A 21,321-nucleotide genomic window follows, 5' to 3' on the forward strand; every position below is an offset into this window, starting at 1 on the left:
CATCTTATTTTCCAACTTCTATTTATAGACTTTTGGCTGAGGTAAGGACAGTGGGAAGTGAGGGAGCGCCTAGATTTTAGAAAGGGGTGTGGGGCGAGGGGAGCTGCTACTGCCCTCCCAGATCTCAGTGATGCCCTCTGGTGGCTGAAGGTTATTCAAGCGCCAACTTAAATATGAACATGAGTTCTAGGCACCCTCTGCAGGCAGTCCTAGGAAATAGCAGGAGAATTCACACACCACAATCTGTAATACGACCACAGCATTTAGAGATGGAAGAGTGTGTACTGGGAAATGTTTATCAACCAGCACTTTTAAGTTTAAGTTTAATTTGCAAAACTAACATTTCCTCCTTCACTTTCTTAAGTCTAGATAACTGACAAAATAGATCAAGCCTTGATTTGTGATATTTGCTGATTTCCTAGATGCAAATGCTCACATTGAAAATTTTACCATCTGGGGTGGCTAGGTGGTAGAACACTAGCCCTGGAGTCAGGAGGACCTGCATTTAAATCCGGCCTCAGACACTTAACACAAAAACTAGCGTGTGACCTTGGGCAATCACTTAATCCCAACTGCCCTCCCAAAAAAAAAACCAAAAAAAATTTAACCATCAACTCTCCAGCAGGTAAAAACTGGTTCCCCTGGCTGGAAGAGATTTTCAAGACTACCTAATCCAACTCCCTTCATTTACAGGACAGAGAGGCTAAATAATTTGACTAAGGTCACACGGGTAGTAAGTAACTAAGATTAAAACCCAAGCCCTCTTGATTAAAAAAAAAAAACACTTATAAAACATGCTTTCCTCTATGAACCAGGGGATTTCTTTGGCTCTCATTTTCTCCTTCTGACTCTACAACCTAGGTAGCCTCCTGGATGCACTTGGGTGGGGGAAGAGAAAGGGGTGAAAGTAGAATGATTTCTTGGTTGGAAGACAAAGAACATGGAGACAAGGGCAGGCAAGCCAGCCACGTATAAAGGACAGGTAGGTAGTGGTTTGAAGGAAACCAAGTTCAATACCGTAAAACTTTCTAAACATATGCACATACACAGCAAAATGTCCATGTTCCTTGCAGCCATTAATTCATAAATTTGTCCAAACCTTGGGGATCATTCAGTTCACCTCCTGATCTAGAGAATCTAGAGAAAGTGACATGATAGCAAAGGGCTGAATAAGGAATCAAACTCAAATTTTTCTCTTTCCCTTATGCCAAACCTACTTACTGTCCATATAAATCATAACTTCTATTTACACATTGATTTAAAGCCTTCAAGCTGCCCAACACACGTGTGGTAAGTGTTGCAGTCATCATGCCCACTTTATAAAGGAAGCAACTCAGAGGGCTTAGCTGATTTGTTCCTGGCATCATAGCTACTGTCAGAAGTGGCTTGAATGCAGCTCTTTCTCATTCCAAACCCAGCACTCCACCCAATAGAATAAACTGCTTCTCAAGAAGGGCTAGAGCTGTTAAGCTAGCTAAGGGATTGGGGAGTAGGGTTTAGAGGTAAAGGTGGAGTTAGGAGAACATCAGAGCAAAGAATGGCTCAAAGGTGTTGGAAAGAGAAGCCTGAATGAGGCTGTTTCCCCAGCCAGAGTGGAGAGTGGGAACAAGAGGCCTCGGAAGGGGCAGATTTGTTTGAGGAGTCTTAATCAGGGAGACAAACCTGTTGAGATTCCTTTTGCTGTCCCATTCCAGTGCTCCTTTTTTGGTAAGGAAGACCTTACTATGTTCTAGCCTCTATTCCAAGACTTAGAACATTCTTATCCTCCAAATGTGAAGATTGCCGATCATAGCTTGGGCTAAAGAAAAGGTCAAAAGCAGGCAAATGTCAGAACCCTTGGTAGAGCACAGGGGAAATGCAGACAGCAGGGTGTAACAAAGAGCCCTATGTCTGGGTTCAAAACCCAGCTCTGCTGCTCACTAAATGACCTTGGGGAAATCACTTAAATTATAGGAGCCTTCCTTTCATTGTCTATAGAACGAAAGTGTTGGGCCAGATGACCTTAAAGTCCCTTCCAGGCCCTATACCCAAAGCCCAAATGCAGGAAAGCAACAGTTGTGGAAGATCTGCCATCATGAAAAATGAACATGCGCCCTTTGCTCATCCTGGAAGAGATGTATAAAAATTATACACTAACCGAGGTGCCGGAGTCAGCTCATACCTGCTCAAGAGAAGATTGTTAAATGTTCAGTGTGAACATTAACACTTCAAAAATTGGCAAATGATACAAATCAGGACTCAATTTATTGTTCTATTGGTTGTCTTGACTAGAATTAAGTGATAGAGAAAATGAGAATGCAGATTAAGCTTAACAGTATATCATGCCTGTAGTTCCCCCCCCCCCCGCCCCCAACAGACAGCTGTTAAAAACCTATGAGCACACCACTGTTAGCACCACCCAAAATAAACCAGCACACACTGGGTTACAAAGGACTCAGCTTTATTGGCCAGTTAGGGGTCAGTTCCTCTTCTTGCTTTTGCCTGTGACCTTGGCAGGGGCAATGACTGGGGCAGTTGCCTGATACAAAGCAGAAGAAATCTTGTTGATGTAGTAAAGACCAACCATGGAGAAGATGAAGCTGCAAGGTGAAGGAAGGAAAGAGGTCACATCAACAGCCAAACTACCAGGACCAGCAACCGAATGCTTGAGGGATGTCATATTTGGTCACTTGTCCTAGAATATGGGCATGTGGAACAGGCTGAAGCAGCGGAGCAACAGGGTTGAGGGCAGGAGTAAAGTGGGAGTGGAAGGAGTAAGACTTCTATTTTCTGGTTAGAGGCAGTCCTTTATCAAGTTCTCCTCGGATGCTCCATTTTAGTAAGGAGGTGCCTCATGGGTCTCAATGGCTGGACAGTACCAGCCATGATACCAAGCCAGAAAGGCTTTTGGGCCTGGTGGTGGATGGTAGGCCTGCTGCCTAAGGGACAGTTAAAGGGAAATGTTCATCACTACACTGGTTGTAGGATGATGAATGTTTTGGCCAGAGAGACTCATGGGGATCATCTAATTAAGGACTGGAAGGAATATATATGCCAAGGATCCTTAAAAAAATTGAAATAAGTTAGACAAAAGAGGATGAGGCAATAAGGAAAGGGAACTAACACTGCAGCAGTTGATATGGGCACTATGCCCCTTGTCACGATGCCCAATACTTACCAGGTGGTTACACAGACACGGTGGATGAGGCCAGAGGCAAAGAGAGCCAATAAGAGGCAGATGAGAACTGGAAGGGAGAAAGAAGAGGCAGAACTCAGAAGGAACCTGGGGCACATTGGTAAGGAACAGAATTTGAGGTAATCCATCATTCCTTGAATCCTATAGGGATGCCTGAAATAGGCAGCATGGCAAAGAGGCAGTCACTCTCCCCAGTGCAAGAGACATGGGTTCAAATCACAGCTCAGTCCCCAACAAGCTATATTTACTTCTCTTAATCATTATATCAGAGTGAACCCAGCACTAGACTTAGAATCAAGAAGACCTAGGTTCAGATCCTGCTTTGGATACTTACTGGCTGTGTGATCATGATCAAGTCACTTAACTGGTCTGACTCAGTTTCCCCAACTGTAAAATAGGGATAATAACAGCACCTACCTCACAGGGTTTTTGTGAAGATCAAATGAGATATTATTTGTAAAAAGAGTTAAGCACAGTGCCTGGCACATAGTAGGTATTATATAAATGCTTCTTTTTCCACCCCATCCTCTTCCTCTCTCTAAGCCTGTTTCCTCATATGTAAAATATAGCAGCATTAGCCTCAAAGAGCTATTATGAAGCTTAAATGAGATTAAAAAAAAACTTCAAATTTTTTAAGGACTATATATGTCCCCTGTCATAATTACTAAACTCTAGGGGCCCCAGCCTCCTCTTCTAGAGAATCAACTCAGCACAAACTCCCTCGAAGCCAATTACTTCTCTCTGGGCTTGTTTTCCTAAATGTAAAATAAGGAGGGGATGGATGGACTCAGTCTCTGGGTCTGGATGGAGGGAAGCCTGAAAGCCTGCAGCAAGATCAATTAAGACTTAAGAGAAAGGATCATCTGAGGGACAAGGATGGGTTTCAGTTTTATGAACTAAAGGTTTTTTGTTTGGTTTTGTTCTTACATCTTAATAGTGAGTGTAATGTAATACTGACCACCTTTCAACATTCACTTTTATAAGATTTTGAGTTTCAAACATTTTTCTCCCTCTCCCCTCCCCAAGATGGCAAGCAATCTGATATAGGTTATACATGTACAATCATATTAAACATATTTCCACATTAGTCATGTTGTAAAAGAAGAATCAGAACAAAAGGGGAAAACCATGAGAAAGAAAAAAACAAAAACACAAAGAAAAAAGGTGAAAATAGTATGCACTCCATAGTTCTTTCTCTGGATGCGGACAGCATCATGAGTGACCTCCTTTCACAAAACATAACTCAGATGTGTCCTCCCACAAGATACTTTTCTTGATTCCCTCACCTATCAATGCTTCTTTTCTCCCAACCTATTAAAAAAATCTGCTTTATACTTATTTTGAATATTTCTTGTCACAGTTATCACATATTCTCCTAGTAGAATCTCAGAACCTTGAAGGCTGGACTTGTTTTGGTTTTTAGTCCTTGGAAACTGTGCCCTCACTCACAGCTCATCCATGGCACAGTGCCTAGAATATTATATGAAATTAATACTCCTTGAATTGAATACTGGTGTGTGTGTGTATGTATATGTGTGTGTTACTGATCATGAAGGCATCTATCACAATTTGAATTTCTCAGGATATGGACTAAAGGTATTAAGGAAGGCATATTTCTGTCTGGGTTCTGGGGGCACAATTTCAGCTAAAATTCACATGTGTAAGGGTGCCATTTCTTCTGTCCTAAAAGGCAGCTTGATGCAATGGATAGATCATGTGACCTGGAGTCAGAAAAACCTGGGTTCACATCCCACCCCAGACTTGTACAAGCTGAATAAGTGCTTAAGTTATCTGGGTTTCAGTCTCATCTATAAAATAAAGGGATTGGATTCAGTGAACCCTGATCCTAGTAACTGAAGCCTGCATTAAATAACAAAATACAATCAACTTTCTACTACCTGAACAGTCACAGGAGAGACTTTTAAAATCTGCCCTATTTGGCTTTGGGGGTATGTAAACGTTAGGACATGTTCAATACTCAATTCCAAAGCTATGTGATGAGTGTCTGTTTCAGGAGAAGCTAGAAAGCTGTCTGGCTCTGACTCATTCTTTCTGGGGGAGGAAACTGGAAAGATCGCTAGTTGTTGTCAGAGATCTTGGGGCAGAATGCTGGCCCCATCATTAAATAACTAACTACCTCTGTGACTGAAGGCAAGTCACTTAACCTCTAAGGGTCTCAGTTTCTTCACTAGTAAAATAAGGGAGTTGGACTATGACCTCTGAGGTTCCTCCGGAATTGGAATCTATGATTCTATGGTGCTTTTTCCTTGTCAGCAAGGGATGATAATCCTCCTCAGAAGAGAAAGCAAAACCTTGGATAAAACTGCCTCACACCTTCCCTACAACGTAGGTGATGAATTATTTTGGCTTCAGAAGCCTTCTTCACTAGCTCCTGCTTCAGAACACATAGTATAATTATAATAATGACAATGACAGTATTTATATTACTTTAAGGTTTGCAAAGTGCATTACAAATTTTAACTCATTTTATCCTCACAATGATCCCAGATGTAGGTGCTATCATTAGTCCCATTTTACAGATAAAAATAACTGTTAAAGACTTGTTAAATGACTTGTCCAGGGTCACACAGTTTGTATGTATCTGAGGATGACTTTAACTCAGGTCTCTCTGACTCTAGCCCCAGTACTCTGTCCATGGTACCACCTACCTGTCTTCCTGATGCCCCTAGTTTTTAGTGTTTTCTCTTCAAGTTATCATGTACCTACTTACCTGTTTACAAATTGTATCCCCTAGTATAAAATATAAGATCATTGAGGGCAAGGTCTGTTTTTTTGTTTTGTCTTTAAACCTTAGCATCCAGCACTGTTCCTGGCATATAGAAGGTTCTTAATAAATCCTTTTTGTATGGGAGTGAAATGTCTGACTGTCAATGGAGAAGTGAAGGAAAAATATATCTGTAAGCTGAGTCCTACTTAACACATCATTCCCTTGCCCTGATTGTCTCCTACATACCCTCTTGAGCCCCCCCTTCCCCACCCAATCCAGCTCTTTGGAAGGCAAGACCTCCCATATCCCAGTGCCCACCAGACACCATCAGATTCTCACTTACTCTCAGGGAAGATCTTGGCCTGAAAGCCTTTACCAAAGACAAGGTTCTCCAAATTGTTGAAGGCCTGAGGTGAAGGGGTTAAGGAGGATGGAAATGACACTATTTCTATAATGCTTTGAGGGTTACCAAGCACTGTCCTTACAACTGCTATGTTGGTGTTATATAGGTTCTCTCTTTCTTCACCTATATTTCTCTCTCTCTCTCTACATATATATATATAGATATATATATATCTACATCTGTATGTAAATATATTTTTCTCCATCTATCTATATCCATCTCTCTACCTCTATGTCTATATTCATTTATCTCCATCTATCTAAATCTCTATTCATCTATCTCTATAGCTTTCTCTCTATACATCTTTATCTATTCATCTATCTCTACCTATCTCTCTATCTATATTTCTATCTCTTGATGTACCTAGTCTTTCTGCTGCTAACAAGTAAAGACCTCCCTCCTCTGAAAGACCCATTTCCCACCCTCCATCATATCCCCACCCTCTGAAAGGATACAGTGAGGGAGAAAACAAAGAGCGCTGAGCCCAGTAATCCTCCTTGGATGGTAAGCCACTCCGTAGAGGCAAGCTGCCGGCTGTACATCTGCATCCCTGCAAAAAGCAGCAGGGACAGGAGGGAAGAGAGGGCCAAAGAAGTGCCTGTGCCCACCACTGAAAGGGAAAATTGGGAAAGGAAGAAAACAATTCACAATGTGCCTCCCCGCCAAAACACTCCTGGCTCCCCCCACACCCATTATCTTCTAATATACTTGATCCCATTGTTGCCCCAGTATCCCATGATTTACCCGTTCTCTCCCTGTAATTCGCCAGTAACACCCCAAAATTGTGCCTTGTCATTTCAATAGCATTCCAGGCCCCTTAGTGATTTCCCACAATGCCTAGTCTCCCACCAATGCCATAACGATGATGATGATGATGATAATGATGATGCTGTTGATGACAGCCCCCAATGATATAATCTTTTAAGCCAAGAAGTTCTTAATCTTTTCTGTGGATATGAATCTCTTTGGCAGTTGGGTGAAAGCTATGGACCGCCCCCTTGAAGCTAAAGATAGTGAAGCATGGTTACTAAAAACATTTTTGAAACAAAGGACCCTAGGTGAAAACGAGGAGCCCCCCTTTTTGGGGTGGGCCTTTATGGGATCTCACAACAATCCTGGGAAGCAGGTGTCATTTTAGATTAGGAAACCAAAGGCGCCCACCCAGTGTTTCCCGATGCACATAAATCGCGTCTAGTTCCCTGGAAACTGCTCAAATGACGGCCCACGCTCCTCGATAACGTGCCCGTAATGGCCAGTTCTCCCACTAACACCTACACTTTCTAGATAATGCCCCATTCGATCGATCGATCAATGAGAAGGCAGCACTGAACAGCGCTCTGGGGCTGGGTTCGAATCCGCTCTCTGAACCTCAGTTTCCTCGTCCGTAAAATGGGGGTGAAGTGCTCCCGGCCTCTTCCAGCGCTCAGTCTCCGCCGAAGCCCTGCCCCTTGAGGTCCCGCACCCTTTCTGCTCTCAGCGCCGGCCACGTCAGCGCCGCCGAGGCCCCGGCCCCAGCCCAGCAGCGGTCGCGCTCCCACTCCCACCCCACCCACGAGCCAGCCTGCCTAGGGGACCCCAGCCAGATCCCGCTCGGTCCCGTTACCCATGATGCTCCACGTGCGGGACGGCTCAGCACCTCCGGCCCGGAGAAAGGAAGAAACCGAACCGGACTCGGAGAGATGTGCGCATGCGTCAAGACTCGACCCTCTTCTCTTCCCTCCCCCCTCACAACCTCCTTCTTTCGACTCCTCCTCCCTGAGCCTGAGGGCGTCTCCATCTGCCGGAGAGGAGGTAGAAGTGCAAGAAAGGCGAGCCCCAGCCACCGCCCCTGCCCAGGCTCTGCTGGTCACAGAACACTCTTCCCTGTTCTAGTCCATCCCAGTCCACGCTGCTACATCCTCAGTGCCCGTGGTAGTCATCTCTTTTGCACTGCTGGATACAGTGCCTCCAGTCCCCTCCACATTCCCCCGGGTGTGTGTGTGTGTGTGTGTGTGTGTGTGTGTATTCAACTTAACCCACATCCCCCACCGGTGCCCATGTTCACCCCTACCCGTAATGCTTGTTCCATAGCTAACCCCAAGCCTCAGGTCGCCCCTCCCTCCAGACCTCCATGTCCCAGTCCTCCCCCTTCTTGTACGGTGTCCACCTCCTTCTAGTCCAGTAATCCTGGAGGGTGGGGGTTGGGGAATGGGGGTGGTGTCCACCTACGCACACACCGATTTGACAGGAGCAAAGGAGCTCCAGGGAGCAGGTGACAGCATAGGAAGAGCAGTCTCCCCAAATCTCCGCCTCCCCTCTTTCTAGGTTACCATCCCCCGCCCAAGGAACCACGTGAGGGAGAGTCCCAGCCTTCCACCCCCCTTCCCGCCACCCCCCACACCACCTTCCGCACCCTCTTTGCTCTCTGCGCCCCCCCCCCAACCACGGGCGCTGTTCGAAGCCGGTCCCTGGAGCATGCGCATTGGTGCCCCACCCCAAGCCCCCCCCCCCCCCCCCAATATTCCCTCCCCCACCCCCCTACCCCACCCCGACTCCTGCATTAAGCTAGGGGGGCTCATAGGCGAAGCCGGGATCGGACACATCAGGCACTGGTGGAGGGGGGAAAAATTGGGGGTGGGTGGGCAGTAAGCACCCAGAGAGCCATGGCTGAGGGTGAGGATATGCAGACCTTCACTTCCATCATGGATGCGCTGGTCCGCATCAGCGTGAGTTGGGGATGGAGGGGGGAAAGTGGGGAGCTGGTGGGGAACTGGGGTGAAGTGGTCATAGGCTGGGGACCAGGGAGCACGAGTCAGGGGCTTGGAGTTGGCGATAGCCACCGAACAGGTGGAGGGGAGGGTCTGTTGGAGATGCGGATACCGGGCTGCAGCCCCGAGGCTGAGGAGAGAGATGCTGGGTTGCGAAGCCGGGGGCAGGTGTGAAGGAGGACAGGGAAGAGAAGGTACAAGAAGGCATGCGGCGAAGAGGGAAACTGTTAACAGGGGGCTTTGGGTTGCAATGGGATAAAAGCATCTAAGCAACGGGACTTGGGGAAGCTGTGAACAGCTGGTAGGGAGGCTCGCCAGATGTCGAGGTGGGGGAAAGGGGCTGCTTGAGACGTAAGTCCGGAGGGGACTTGTCTAGGTCTTTCGGGTTTGGGGTAGCTGTGGAGAGGGGCTTGGCAAGAGGGATGGAGGGATGTCAGAGGGAGCTGGTGATGCTCCCGGGGGAGTGTGTGCTTGGAGAACCGATGAGAGGGGACAAGAAGTAATTCCCCTCGAGGTGTAAAGCTCCATTTCTACCTCTCCCCTGACCCCACCGCATGTCACCCCCGCTGCCCCTCACCCTTATTCTCACCCCCACCCCCGTGCGCCTCCGAGCCCTGGGTTGTCATGGCAACCCCGTGCCCGGCGCTCCCAGGGGCGGTGCCAACCCGGCTTCCCCCCCCCCCAACCTCCTTCCCTCCCTCCTTTGTGTCAGCTGCGCCCCTGGCCGGGATGGCTGCTAGGAGAGGGAACAAGGTGAGGTTGGGAAGGGGAATGTGAGGGAGGGGACAGCTGGAGGAGCCCCACCACTACTGAAAAAGGGAGAGGCTACTTCCGGTGGGGAGGGGGCGGGGCACTCGTTACCCCCAGCTCCCTTGGGGGGCAGCTAAGGATGCTGTGCAGGGGAGGATGGGAGGCGGGGCAGAAAGCGGTATAGTGGGATGGCGACGATGAATCCCATAAAGGGGCGATCGAAGCTAGAAGAAGGATTGGTTCGGAGGTCTGAAAACACTGCAGGGTCAGGAAGGATGAGGACAGGAGATGGAGTCTTTTGAAGGGATGGGGACAGGAGAGGGAGCAGCTGCTGGCGGAACGCTAGAGAGAAATGGGCCTGGAATCCATGCAGTCTAAGGGACTGTGTCCTTGAACTAAACGTCCGTGCTTTGGCGAGGGGAGTGGGGGCGGCGGGCCAGGTGAGGGGGGGGGGGGGTGGCGGAGAAATGCGACCGGGTTGCTGCAGAGCTAGGAAAGGGGAGGGGAATAGGGGGAAACCCTGGTACGGCCCACATATCTCCCAATGGCGAGCCATTGCAAGAGGGAAACTGAGGCAAGGGGGGGTCAGTATCTCTGAGTGGGGAAGGAATGTCAGATCAGTTACTAGCTTGGGATCCCAGAGGTAGGTGGTTGGATGAGAAGAGTGGGCTCTTTCCTTTCTTGCTTTTTTCTCTGGGAGATCCTGACCCAGCCATTCCAACCTCATCCATAAATCCAATCATCTATGCCTTCATTTTTATTTAAAGGGTCCAAAATGAGGCAAAAAACACCCCCTCATAATAACATGTATCCAGGCCCCTGACAGCCCTTCTTCCCTTTCTTCCCTCTCCTCCCTCATCCCTCCAGACAAGCATGAAGAACATGGAGAGGGAACTGCTGTGCCCTGTCTGCCAGGAGATGTACAAGCAGCCACTGGTGCTGCCCTGTGCCCACAATGTATGCCAGGCCTGTGCCAGGGAAGTGCTTGGTCAGCAGGGTTATGGGAGCCACACTGGGGATCCCAGCTCTGAGCCCACCTCACCTGCCTCCACTCCTTCCACCCGAAGTCCCCGCCTTGGCCGTAGGACCCTCCCCAAAGCAGACCGACTGGACAGGCTGTTAAAGTCAGGTGGGGATACTGAATCCAGGTGGGAAAATTTGGGGAGCGGGTGGTAATCACAGAAAACCATAGACCAGGGATTATGGGAGTGAAGCTACACAGAAAAACTAAGGGTTGTCTGCCTGGGAAATGGGGGGATAAGTGGAAAGTGCCTTTTCTGAGTCTCCTTATCTAGTGATATTTCTGTTTCTGCTGATGACAAGGCACCTGTTTAGGGAATAAATCTGTTTGTGTCCCAGCTGTGGCACCAGCTGTGGTTTGAGGACTGGAATTGACACACACTCCCTTTCCCTTCTTTCCATATCCCTCCTCATGCTCTCCTTCAGGTTTTGGAACATACCCTGGCCGGAAACGGGGAGCCTTGCACCCCCAGATTGTGACGTTCCCATGCCCAGCATGCCAGGGTGATGTGGAGCTGGGTGAGCGGGGCCTGAATGGCCTCTTCCGTAACTTGACCCTAGAGCGGGTTGTGGAGCGGTACCGTCAGAGTGTGAGTGTGGGTGGTGCCATCTTGTGCCAGCTTTGTAAGCCCCCACCTCTGGAGGCCACCAAGGGCTGTACCGAGTGCCGTGCCACCTTCTGCAACGAGTGCTTCAAGCTCTACCACCCCTGGGGCACTCAGAAGGCCCAGCATGAACCCACTCTGCCCACCCTCACTTTCCGCCCCAAGGTGAGCAGGCCCTACCAGTCAGACCTTTGGCTACCTCTGCAGAGGTTTAAGGGGTAGGGGTGAGAAGTTCTGTATAGCATGATGTTAGCTCCAGTGCAGTGCTTACATGCTACCAGGGACTCTGGATATGTGAACTAGGTCTTTCAGTGCCCAGAGAATTATCAGGCAATCTACAAGATGCTTAGATATTTACCTTGAAATACATGCATGCACACACAGAGACACACAGAATTGAATCTTTGCCACTGAGAAAATAATGGTGACATACTCATGCAAGGGACTGGACAAGCAACTTAATAGTACCCAGAAAAATGCCCCTTATTTTAAGGGCACCCATTGCTACCCAGAATAATGCTCCTAATTTTAAATGCCCCCTTGCACCTAAAAAAAGCCCACCTCACTGTAGTGCTACCTAAGACTGGTGTAATCTAGCTGGGTGGTGCAGCCCCACCCTTCCCCCCAGGACAAGATGTTACCTCTCTGCCTTTGGCACCTAAACATGGGCATCCAGGAGACTAAAAAGGATTTCTTAATCCCATTGCCTTGATTTTCTCTGCAGGGTCTGATGTGCCCAGACCACAAAGAAGAAGTCTCTCACTACTGCAAGACATGCCAGCGGCTAGTGTGCCAGCTCTGCCGGGTTCGGCGCACCCACAGTGGGCATAAGATTACACCCGTGCTCAGTGCCTATCAGGCTCTAAAGGTGAGGAGCCTTTTTGTTCTATCTTTATTCCTTAGCCACCTCCTCTTCCCCTCTCCCCACCCCACCACATAATCACCCTGTGCCACACCAATCTGATCTTTCTCACCATCGGGGCAAAAACTCCTCCTGAGCCCGGGCATAATGCCCACGTCTCTCTTCCTTCTCAGGAGAAACTGACAAAGAGCCTGACATATATTTTGGGAAATCAGGACACTGTACAAACCCAGATCTGTGAGCTGGAGGAGACAGTGAGGCACACAGAGGTGAGGGAGGGCATAGGGGCAGGCATGGTGCCAGGGCAGGGTGGGTAGGGCTGGCTGAAATGTCAGAGTGCTCTGATAGTTCTCAAAGAAGGTAACTTTGGGGTGCCTTGGAATTTTCTGGGGGGATAAGTAAGTAAAGGTTGTTGGGTACTTTGGTGCTTCTGGCAAGATTGACATGGACTCTAGTGAGTGGAAAGGAGCAAAGAGGGACAGTCATCGTAAGGAGAGCCCCCTACTTCGTAGGAAGTAGCATAAATACCCCAAGGCTTAACATTCAGCCCCAGAAGGCTGGCACACATGCCCAGGAAGTTGGCATAGCTACTGGGTAGCTGTAGCATTAATGCTTTCTGCCAAATTGTTTGGTTTGGATGCCCAGGGGAACGGGCAGTGATGTAGGCATCCAGCAAAGTTGACACAAATACAAAGTGTTTGGCATGAGCGAACAAGGGTCCACCACTGGGGCCATTGTCCCTTTACCTCTGAAAGTGGAGATAGTATTAGTGCAGATATTTAGGGGACTAGCAGTGATGCTAGGCATCCAGAACATTGATAAAGGGGCCAGTGGAAGAAAAACGGAGAATCATGTTCCCTGTGCCCTTTTCTTCCCTTGGGCAGGTGAGTGGTCAGCAAGCAAAGGAGGAAGTGGCTCAGCTGGTGCGGGGGCTGGGTGCAGTGCTGGAGGAGAAGCGGGCAACGCTGTTGCAGGCCATTGATGAATGCCAGCAGGAACGGCTAGCGCGGCTGGGGGCCCAGCTCCAGGAGCACCGGAGCCTGTTGGATGGCTCGGGACTAGTGGGCTATGCTCAAGAGGTCCTCAAAGAGACTGACCAGCCTTGTTTTGTACAGGCTGCCAAGCAGCTACACCACAGGTACCCATTGGGCACCATACTAAGAAGCCCTTCCCCAGAAAAGGGGCTGAGAACAAGGTAGTAGTGTGGCGGGAATGGGAAAGGAGAAAGAAGGAAGAAATGCTCTAAATGGGTGAAGCTCATGCGTAGACAAGTGACAGAACTGATGCCCATGTTCATGCCAAAGGGTGGAGTTGGTACTTTGAGCATCCAGGGATTATTTGGACACTCCGAGGAATGTTATAAAGCAGAACTGAGGCTTGAAGGGTGGGATGGGTTCCCAAATCCAGTGCTAGAGCTAGAGTCAAATATGAGATCCCAGGTAGCCAGTTCCAGTGCCAGGGTGCAGGATAAGAGACACCTCTGCTGACCACCATCACTTACCTACTCCTCTAGGATTGCCCGGGCAACAGAGGCCCTTCAGAACTTTCGCCCGGCTACCAGCTCCTCCTTCCGCCACTGTCAGTTGGATGTGGGGCGCGAGATGAAGCTGCTGACTGAGCTCAGCTTCCTAAGAGGTAATGAGGTGGCCAGACCCTGTCCCCTCTCCCATCTCCCCCACCTTCTCCTCCCTCTTCCTGGCAGCGGGCCCGGGGGGCAGTGTCCACTTCAGAGAGTTTCCTCCCTGCCCTGCCCTCAGCCTCCCCAGTGCCCAGCCCCTGCTCAGCCCCCGACCCTGGCTCCATTGAGCTCCGCTCAGCGCTGCTTCTCCCTCTCTTTGTTTATAGGCTGTGGCCACGGCGGAGTCTGCTCCGGAGCACCCCAGGCAAGTCACTGGCCCCTGCCCCGGGGGCCCTGCCCCCCGCTGGGCCCTCTGTCCTACCCTGCCCCCTCAAAAGAGCTCTCCTCATTTACCCACCTGTCTGGTTTTCCTAACATGACCTTTGGATCGTCCCTCTTGACTTCAGACCATTTGCCTTTCCTTTACTCTCTCCTCTGCCCTTGCCATTGTATTTCCTCGCTTCTTGTCCTTTCCTTTTCACTCATCTCACCTTTGTCCTCCTGACCTCCCCCCCTAATTTTCACTCTCCTGTCTCTAGGGCTGTTTCCTTTCTCTGCTTCTGCTCCCTACCCACTCCCTCCCAGCATCTATTTGCTTCCCCTCCTTATTCCCCTTTTGATTTGTGTTCTAGGGACCTGTATCCTTCTTCCTCCTTTCTTCCTCTGTTTCTTGTCTTCTTCCTTTCTCCCCCCTCCCACACCCCACTCTTCACTTAGAGTTGAAAGGGACCTTAGAGGTCAGTTATAGGCTTGTAGGATCCCCTCATTTTACCGATGAGGAATCCAAAGCCCATCAAGGTCAAAGTGACTTGCCCAAGGTTACCCGTCTAGTTAGCAGCAAATCTGGGCAGAGCACCCAGGCTGCCCCTGACTCCCAGGCTAGTTAGTGTCCTCTTGGCTCTCCTGTGCTTCCTCTACCCCCTTTTACCTTCCAAGTCTATCTCTTGTTCTTCCTCCCCATATTTTGTACCCTCTCTACTCCCATCTCCCAGGTGCCTGCTCCCTGCTTGTCCCAGCCTGGGTACCAGTGTGTTTCCACTTCCCAGCTTCCTTCTTCAGGCGTCTCCACCCCCTCACTTCCACTCACCCTCCGGGCTCCCGCTGCCCGCCCTCTCCTTCCCTTTTTACCCCATCCCATCACAGGCCCTTGTGTGTCCTGACCTGCTACATATATATATATTTTTTTTTTAATTTTTTTTTTTGCAGTTCCTGAGGCTCCTGTTATCGACACCCAGCGCACCTTTGCCTACGACCAAATTTTCCTCTGCTGGCGGCTGCCCCCACACTCCCCACCTGCTTGGCACTACACTGTGGAATTCCGGCGCACAGATGTGCCTAATCCCCCAGGTCCCACCCGCTGGCAGCGGCGAGAAGAGGTGAGAGGAACCAGTGCTCTGCTGGAGAACCCCGACCCTGGCTCGGTCTACGTGCTTCGGGTCAGAGGCTGCAATAAGGCGGGCTATGGAGAGTACAGTGAGGATGTCCACCTGCACACACCTCCTGCTCCAGGTGAGCTGCTGGGCAAGGGCTGGGAACTGGGTCAGGTATGGGCACCAAGAGAGCAAGTGCTTGGAGAGTGTAGGGCAAACCCTGGGGGGCAGAAATGCCACGTCGTCGTCAGGTACCTAAGTAACAACACTAGGTGGCTTTCTCCGGTACAAAGAGCTCTGAACTTGGAGATAGAAGAGAACTAGGTTTTAATCCTTCCTCTGACACTTACTAGCTGTGTAACCTTGAGCAAATCACTTAACCTCTCTGTGTCTGTTTCTTCATCTGTTAAATGCTCTATCCAGTCTATCTCACATTGTCATTGCAAACCTTAAAGCATTCTGTAAGTGTGAGTTACTTTTACAGGAAGCAATGAATAGCCAGTCATTGGCTGGGCATTCTAGACTACTCAGGTTCTGGTCCTAAATCTATTTCATTGAATGGCCATGGACAAACCACTGAAACTATCTAAATCTCAGTTTTCCCATCTGCAGATTGGGGGGCAATAACAATGAGGATGTGATGGAGAGAGAACCTAGTCTCAGACTTGGGAAGAACTGGGGTCCAGTTTTACCCTTGATGCCTACTGGCCATGTGTTCCTGGGTAATTCACCACTCAGTGCCCCGATAAACTCTCAGACTATATGGTAGTCTGAGTCAGAACAGTTGGTAACCCGGATGGGTAGGAGTTCTTATACTAGTGAAATTTCAGATCCAGACACCTCACCCTATGTGACCACCAAGGAACCCAACAAATTCCTATCTTACCATATGCCACCTAATCTATTCTACCATGTTGTTAAAAGGTTTTAAACTAGATAAGGGCTATAAAAGGGCTCTGTAAATCTCAAAGGGTTGTTTAAAGTTAAGGCATTAAGGAGTGGGCTTGTGGGAGGTAGGCATAAAGGAAAGAGATGGAGGTTGAAATAAATGAGAAACTAAGGGATGAACACAGGGACTCTAGCCATGGAGGAATATATGCAATGGGACAGAGAGAGAGGGTACCAATTATTGGGCTCAGACAGTATCCATTATGAGGGACAGCAGAGGTGGGCTTGGGGTCTGGGGCTCAGGGGTGGGGGAATGATTTTTGTACTCTTCCATAAAATTCTTCCTGGGGTCCCATACCCATCCTTTGCCTTCTACCTTCATACCCACTCCTCATTTCTGTTTCCCCTCATGGCCCACTGTCTGTCTTAGGAATTCATTCAACTGCCCCTTAAACCTCCAGGTTTCCTCTCCCTTCCCACCCTGCTTGAGCATCCCACCCAAATCATCCAGCTCAGGCATTGTACCCAGTAGAACCTTGCCTGCCACTCCATTATGGTCCCTTCCCTCCTCCACTTCCAGCAGTCTGGCTTAAAATGAGGAGACATCCAGGGGACATTCTCCCAGAGGAAACTCCTCTTCCTCCTGCTCCCCCTGAATTTGGACTGATGCCTTGCTAAAACCCTGTACTCCCTGGGCTCTGACGATGCCCTGTGTCGCCCCACCCCTTGTGCTTTCCTCCTGCTTTCCCCATCCTCCTGTTCTTCCGATCTTGCCCACTCTCCCCCAGTTCTGCACTTCTTCCTGGATGGGCGCTGGGGCTCTAGCAGAGAGCGGCTGGCCATCAGCAAGGACCAACGGGCAGTGCGCAGCATACCTGGGGTGCCTCTGCTCCTGGCGGCTGAGCGACTCTTGACAGGTTGCCATCTGAGTGTGGACATCGTGCTGGGTGATGTGGCCGTGACCCAGGGCCGAAGCTACTGGGCCTGTGCCGTGGATCCAGCCTCCTACCTGGTCAAAGTGGGTGTTGGGCTAGAAAGCAAACTGCAGGAGAATTTCCAGGGTGCTCCGGACGTGGTCAGCCCCAGGTCAGGCCATAAAAGGAGATAGGAGTAGGGGTGGGATGGGAGAGAGCACAGGGGCCCAAAAGGCCTAGATAGGAGTAGACAAGGGGACTGAGTAGTTCGGCACCATGGGAATGTAGAAACCCAGGCCCTGGGGGTGGGGAGAAGGTACAAGGCTGAGGCAACAGGCTAAGGAATGTCTGGAATAGGACAAGTATAAAGGGAAGGAGCCCTGGGCTCAAATCTTGGCTCCACTGGGTGAAGTTTCTTCAAACTATATGAGGGACTTGGGCTAAATGCTTTCTGAGGTCTCTTCCAATTATAAATCCTGTGACCCTTTGGGGAGGTAGAGAGGGGAGACAGGATGGAGGAGAATATAGGAGGAGATGATGGGGGTGGAAAGGGGAGGAGGACAGTCTATCCCAATCCGGTCCTGAGCCTTTGCTTCGGATCCTCCTCTAGGTACGATCCAGACAGTGGACATGACAGTGGAGCAGAAGATGCCACCGTGGAAGCATCTCCACCTTTTGCCTTCCTGACCATTGGCATGGGCAAGATCCTGCTGGGAGCCGGCAGTAGTGGGGGGGCAGGGCTGACAGGGCGAGATGGGCCAGGGGCTGGCTGCACGGTTCCCCTGCCTCCCCGCCTGGGCATCTGCCTGGACTATGAGCGGGGTCGGGTCTCCTTCCTGGATGCTGTGTCTTTCCGTGGGCTGCTTGAGTGCCCGCTAGACTGTTCAGGGCCTGTCTGTCCAGCCTTTTGTTTTATTGGGGGTGGTGCAGTCCAACTGCAAGAACCAGTGGGTATCAAGCCTGAGAGGAAAGTCACGATTGGGGGCTTCTCCAAGCTGGATTGAGCCCCACAGACATGGTGGGTGCTGTGGGTCCTGTTCTCCTGGATTCCTGATCTAAGCCACACCATGAGCCCTAAGCCCCGGCCAAGGCTCCCACAGAGCTGGGCATCTCCCCTGGCTCCCTTTCCTTAGGATCTTTTCTTCCATGACTCCTCTTAGTTTGCCCTTGTCCCTTGACCAATTTCTGCCAGTTCCTCCCTGGTACTGCCCCCCTGTAACCCTTCCATCTAGGGCTTCATGTCAGTTCCTCTGCTCTCCCTGGGTTGGGTATGTCCTGTATCATTCCTAGGCACTGGGGCTGCCCTCTACTTTTTTTCCAGTTATCTCCTGGCCTAGGCATAGGATCTATCGAGTTTACACACATCCCAGGAAAAACTCACATTTTCTTGCCCATCCTGCCTGGGCATCTTACTCAAGTCACCCAGAATGGGCACTGTGCCTACTATATCCCCCTCTCACTGCTGTACCCTGATTTTCTCAGTCTGGCTTAGAGTGAGGGGTATAGGTCTGGGGGAAATTTCCCAGTGAAGACTACCCACCCACCCCCAATTCCTCACTGATGCCCTGATAATTTCCCTACCCCATGGATACTGTCCTCCCCACCATAAACTTGAGGTTGTTAAGATCTTCTCTAGCCTGGCAGGGCCCAGGTACTCTATCCCAGGGGGCCACAGGTAGGTGCCCACTGGGAAAGAAGAACTGGAGCCCCTTCCTGTCATGCTTGTTTTATTGGGGATATCCCAGTCTCCCCAGCTGCATGTCCTCTTCTCTCCTTTCCTTCTGCATGTTCTGCCCTCCCCATTCCCCAATGCCAGTGTGCCAAGTCTTCCCAGGGGCCCTGATTGGTAGGGCCCAGTACCCCATGGCAGGCTAGGCTGGGCAACATCTCTCGTGCCCATCCTTTGCTCTCTGTGAGTGGGCAATGCTCTGGTCTATGCCAACGGCTGTTATTTTCACAGTTTCTAACAATAAAGGGTGATGCCAGACACAACCCAGGTCTAACCATTCCTTTCAAAACTCCATTCCCATAGTTCATAGTGACAGATATAATGACTTTCATGTCAGAGTAATGGGAAGCGGGATTACTACAGGGTCTGGTGCCCAAGGGAAAGGGTTTCACTCTACTAGAGCTCCCTAGGGTGGAGAGAGGAGACCTATCTACAATATCTTGATACTCAAAAACTAATGGAGTGACACAGAGCCTTAACCCATATAATTATCACCTATATACGTGCACAGGTACACACAGCATACACAATGAGGACATGTATCTCTGCTCATGCACACTCATACATAATGCAAACCCATCATATGTCACACACAGAGCATTCAAATGCAAACCCATCCAATGCCTTCATATGGTCTATATTTACCCACACATATATAGCCATGCAACAGATAAGCCGCCAGAGGGCACCATTACTCCAAATGGAGACATCTCTGGGATGGGATGCCAACAGAGGCCACTACCCCAGCTACAGGGAATGGGGACTGGACAAGGAATGGCATCCAGGCCTTATCCACCCAACAGTTGGGGTATATAGCTAAGGAGGCAGGGGCAGGGGTGGTCCATCAACCAAGATGGCATTAATGTGCTGGAACCGCCTCTCCATTCATGGAGGAATTGGGAGAAAGAGGAAGTGGGGGAAAGGACCCCAAGCTACCATAAATTGGGGAGGGGGGGAAGAAGACCCTGGCAAGGCAAGATCTAATTAGGGGACTGGCCTTGAAAGAGGAAGGTACTAGTACCGTGCCAGTGCCCGGATCTAACACAGTCCCTCTTATCGAAGATCTGTTGACTCTGCTACTGTTATCAAGGCTCTGGGATTTACTTAACACCAAGCCAGCTAAGAATAGCACTGCCCCCCTGGCACTGTGCCAGGGGGGAAGAAGAGAACCAAGGGCTCCACCTGCCTTGGTGTGAGAAGAAACCCCTATCTGGGCTGAGCCAGCACGACCAAGCACATCTGGGGTTAGGGGGAGGCAGGAAGAGGTGGAGGGAAGGGGTTAGGCAAGATTGGGCCTTCTGACACAGAGCTTGGCTCTCAGTTTTGTTTCCTCCTTCCTTCTGGGAATCATCAAAAATGGGGTGAGAGGCAAGATTTCTGACAAATCACAAATCGAGGCTGCTCACACTAGCAGGTAGTCTTAGATATTATTGTCAATCTTATAAAGCATCCCACTTAACTAACTCTTGCATCCCCCCACCCCCTGCCAGGGCTATCAGTCCCTTTGGAATATAGATCACAGAAGGTTAGAATTGAAATGGACCTGGAGAGATTACTAGCCCCTAGCCTGACTTGTTTATTTTACAGATGAGGTAAATAAGGCACAAGGGAGGAGGTCAATGAGAAGGTCAAACAGCTAAACTAGGGCAGACCAAGTAGCCACCCACCTCGACTCATGTCCTTTGCTAATACACTTGCCCACCCCAAACACCTCTTTTCCCCCACTCCAAAGCCCCTGGCTTCCTCCACACAACACTCCCTCCATATTCATTCCCTTCCTTTGGTCTCTTTATCTTTCACTTCTAAGTTCCTTATTGACCTTCAAGTAAGCCACCTCTGTCTTGTATTACTACCCCCCCCAAGACATTTGTCACCCTCCTAATACTGCCCAAAAATTCCCCACCAGGATCCTGCTCCCTCCCCTCAAACAATTCTACTCACTGTCAATAGGTCCCAGTGTTACAACTGTAACACTGTTACAGTGATGGTGTTCATCACTGTAGAGGGTGAGGTAGGTCAGAGTAAGGAAGGACAGATAAAAGGTTCGAAGATGTACTGTGTTTGTGGGGGTCATCAGGTTTATTGAGTCGCATGCAGATTCCTCTCCCCCCACCCTCAACCCACCCTGGTTTCACCATCTGCCAAAAGGCATCACTGTCCCTCAGGACAGGGCATGAGGGCAGGATAGCAGCACACAGTCTGGGACAGCTTTATCTGGAGATGGATTGGGGGGGAGGGACTGTGTCTAAGGAGCCTTCAGAGAAGGAGTGCTTAGGAAACTACCCACTCAGGGCTCCTTACTTCCCTTCCAGGAGGGGGAAGAGTGGAGGCCAAGAAATGGGGGAAGTGCCCCTGGCAGTGCTTGGCCCGCAGCACAAAGCTGGCACCGTTCCTCTACAGGTTAGCAGAAGTGGCCACCGGGTTCACATAAGAGAGGCTGTTGCTACCATTTCCTGGAGAGATCTGGGCAGGGGGAGGGAATATGGGTATGTTAAATTTTTTAGGGGTGCAA

At 49.9% G+C, this 21,321-nt stretch overlaps 3 protein-coding genes across 4 annotated transcripts in view; 1 reads left to right on the top strand and 2 right to left on the bottom strand.

Annotated features, from left to right (window-relative positions):
- Positions 1–2,423: 2,423 nt before the first annotated feature.
- On the bottom strand, positions 2,424–8,039 carry KRTCAP2 (keratinocyte associated protein 2). Of its 2 annotated transcripts, none has more exons than XM_069078112.1 (5): positions 7,910–8,039; positions 6,762–6,916; positions 6,247–6,310; positions 3,158–3,224; positions 2,424–2,579 (listed from the first exon to the last, which is right to left on the bottom strand). In XM_069078112.1, the coding sequence occupies exons 1-5, from the start codon at positions 7,911–7,913 to the stop codon at positions 2,459–2,461; spliced, it is 411 nt and encodes a 136-aa protein (XP_068934213.1). In that variant the 5' UTR covers positions 7,914–8,039; the 3' UTR covers positions 2,424–2,458. The 2 variants fall into 2 exon arrangements, with proteins under 2 accessions (XP_068934213.1, XP_068934214.1); XM_069078113.1 differs by lacking the exon at positions 7,910–8,039 and adding an exon at positions 7,582–7,808.
- Positions 8,040–8,948: 909 nt separating this feature from the next.
- Positions 8,949–19,047, top strand: TRIM46 (tripartite motif containing 46). The gene is made up of 10 exons (XM_069077956.1): positions 8,949–9,011; positions 10,671–10,932; positions 11,250–11,593; positions 12,153–12,296; positions 12,464–12,559; positions 13,175–13,428; positions 13,804–13,925; positions 15,115–15,417; positions 16,955–17,252; positions 17,691–19,047. The coding sequence occupies exons 1-10, from the start codon at positions 8,949–8,951 to the stop codon at positions 18,082–18,084; spliced, it is 2,280 nt and encodes a 759-aa protein (XP_068934057.1). The 3' UTR covers positions 18,085–19,047.
- Positions 19,048–20,873: 1,826 nt separating this feature from the next.
- The window catches only part of MUC1 (mucin 1, cell surface associated), a 4,783-nt gene continuing 4,335 nt past the window's right edge, over positions 20,874–21,321 (bottom strand). Inside the window, 1 exon segment of the mRNA XM_069077953.1 lies at positions 20,874–21,272. Within this exon segment, the coding sequence (XP_068934054.1) occupies positions 21,204–21,272 (69 nt within the window). The 3' untranslated portion in view covers positions 20,874–21,203.

The sequence above is a fragment of the Petaurus breviceps genome, unplaced genomic scaffold (genome assembly GCF_028583685.1).
Source record: "Petaurus breviceps papuanus isolate PSGF00001 unplaced genomic scaffold, PetGlider_PUasm1.0 91023, whole genome shotgun sequence".
NCBI classification, from domain to species: Eukaryota; Metazoa; Chordata; class Mammalia; order Diprotodontia; family Petauridae; genus Petaurus; species Petaurus breviceps.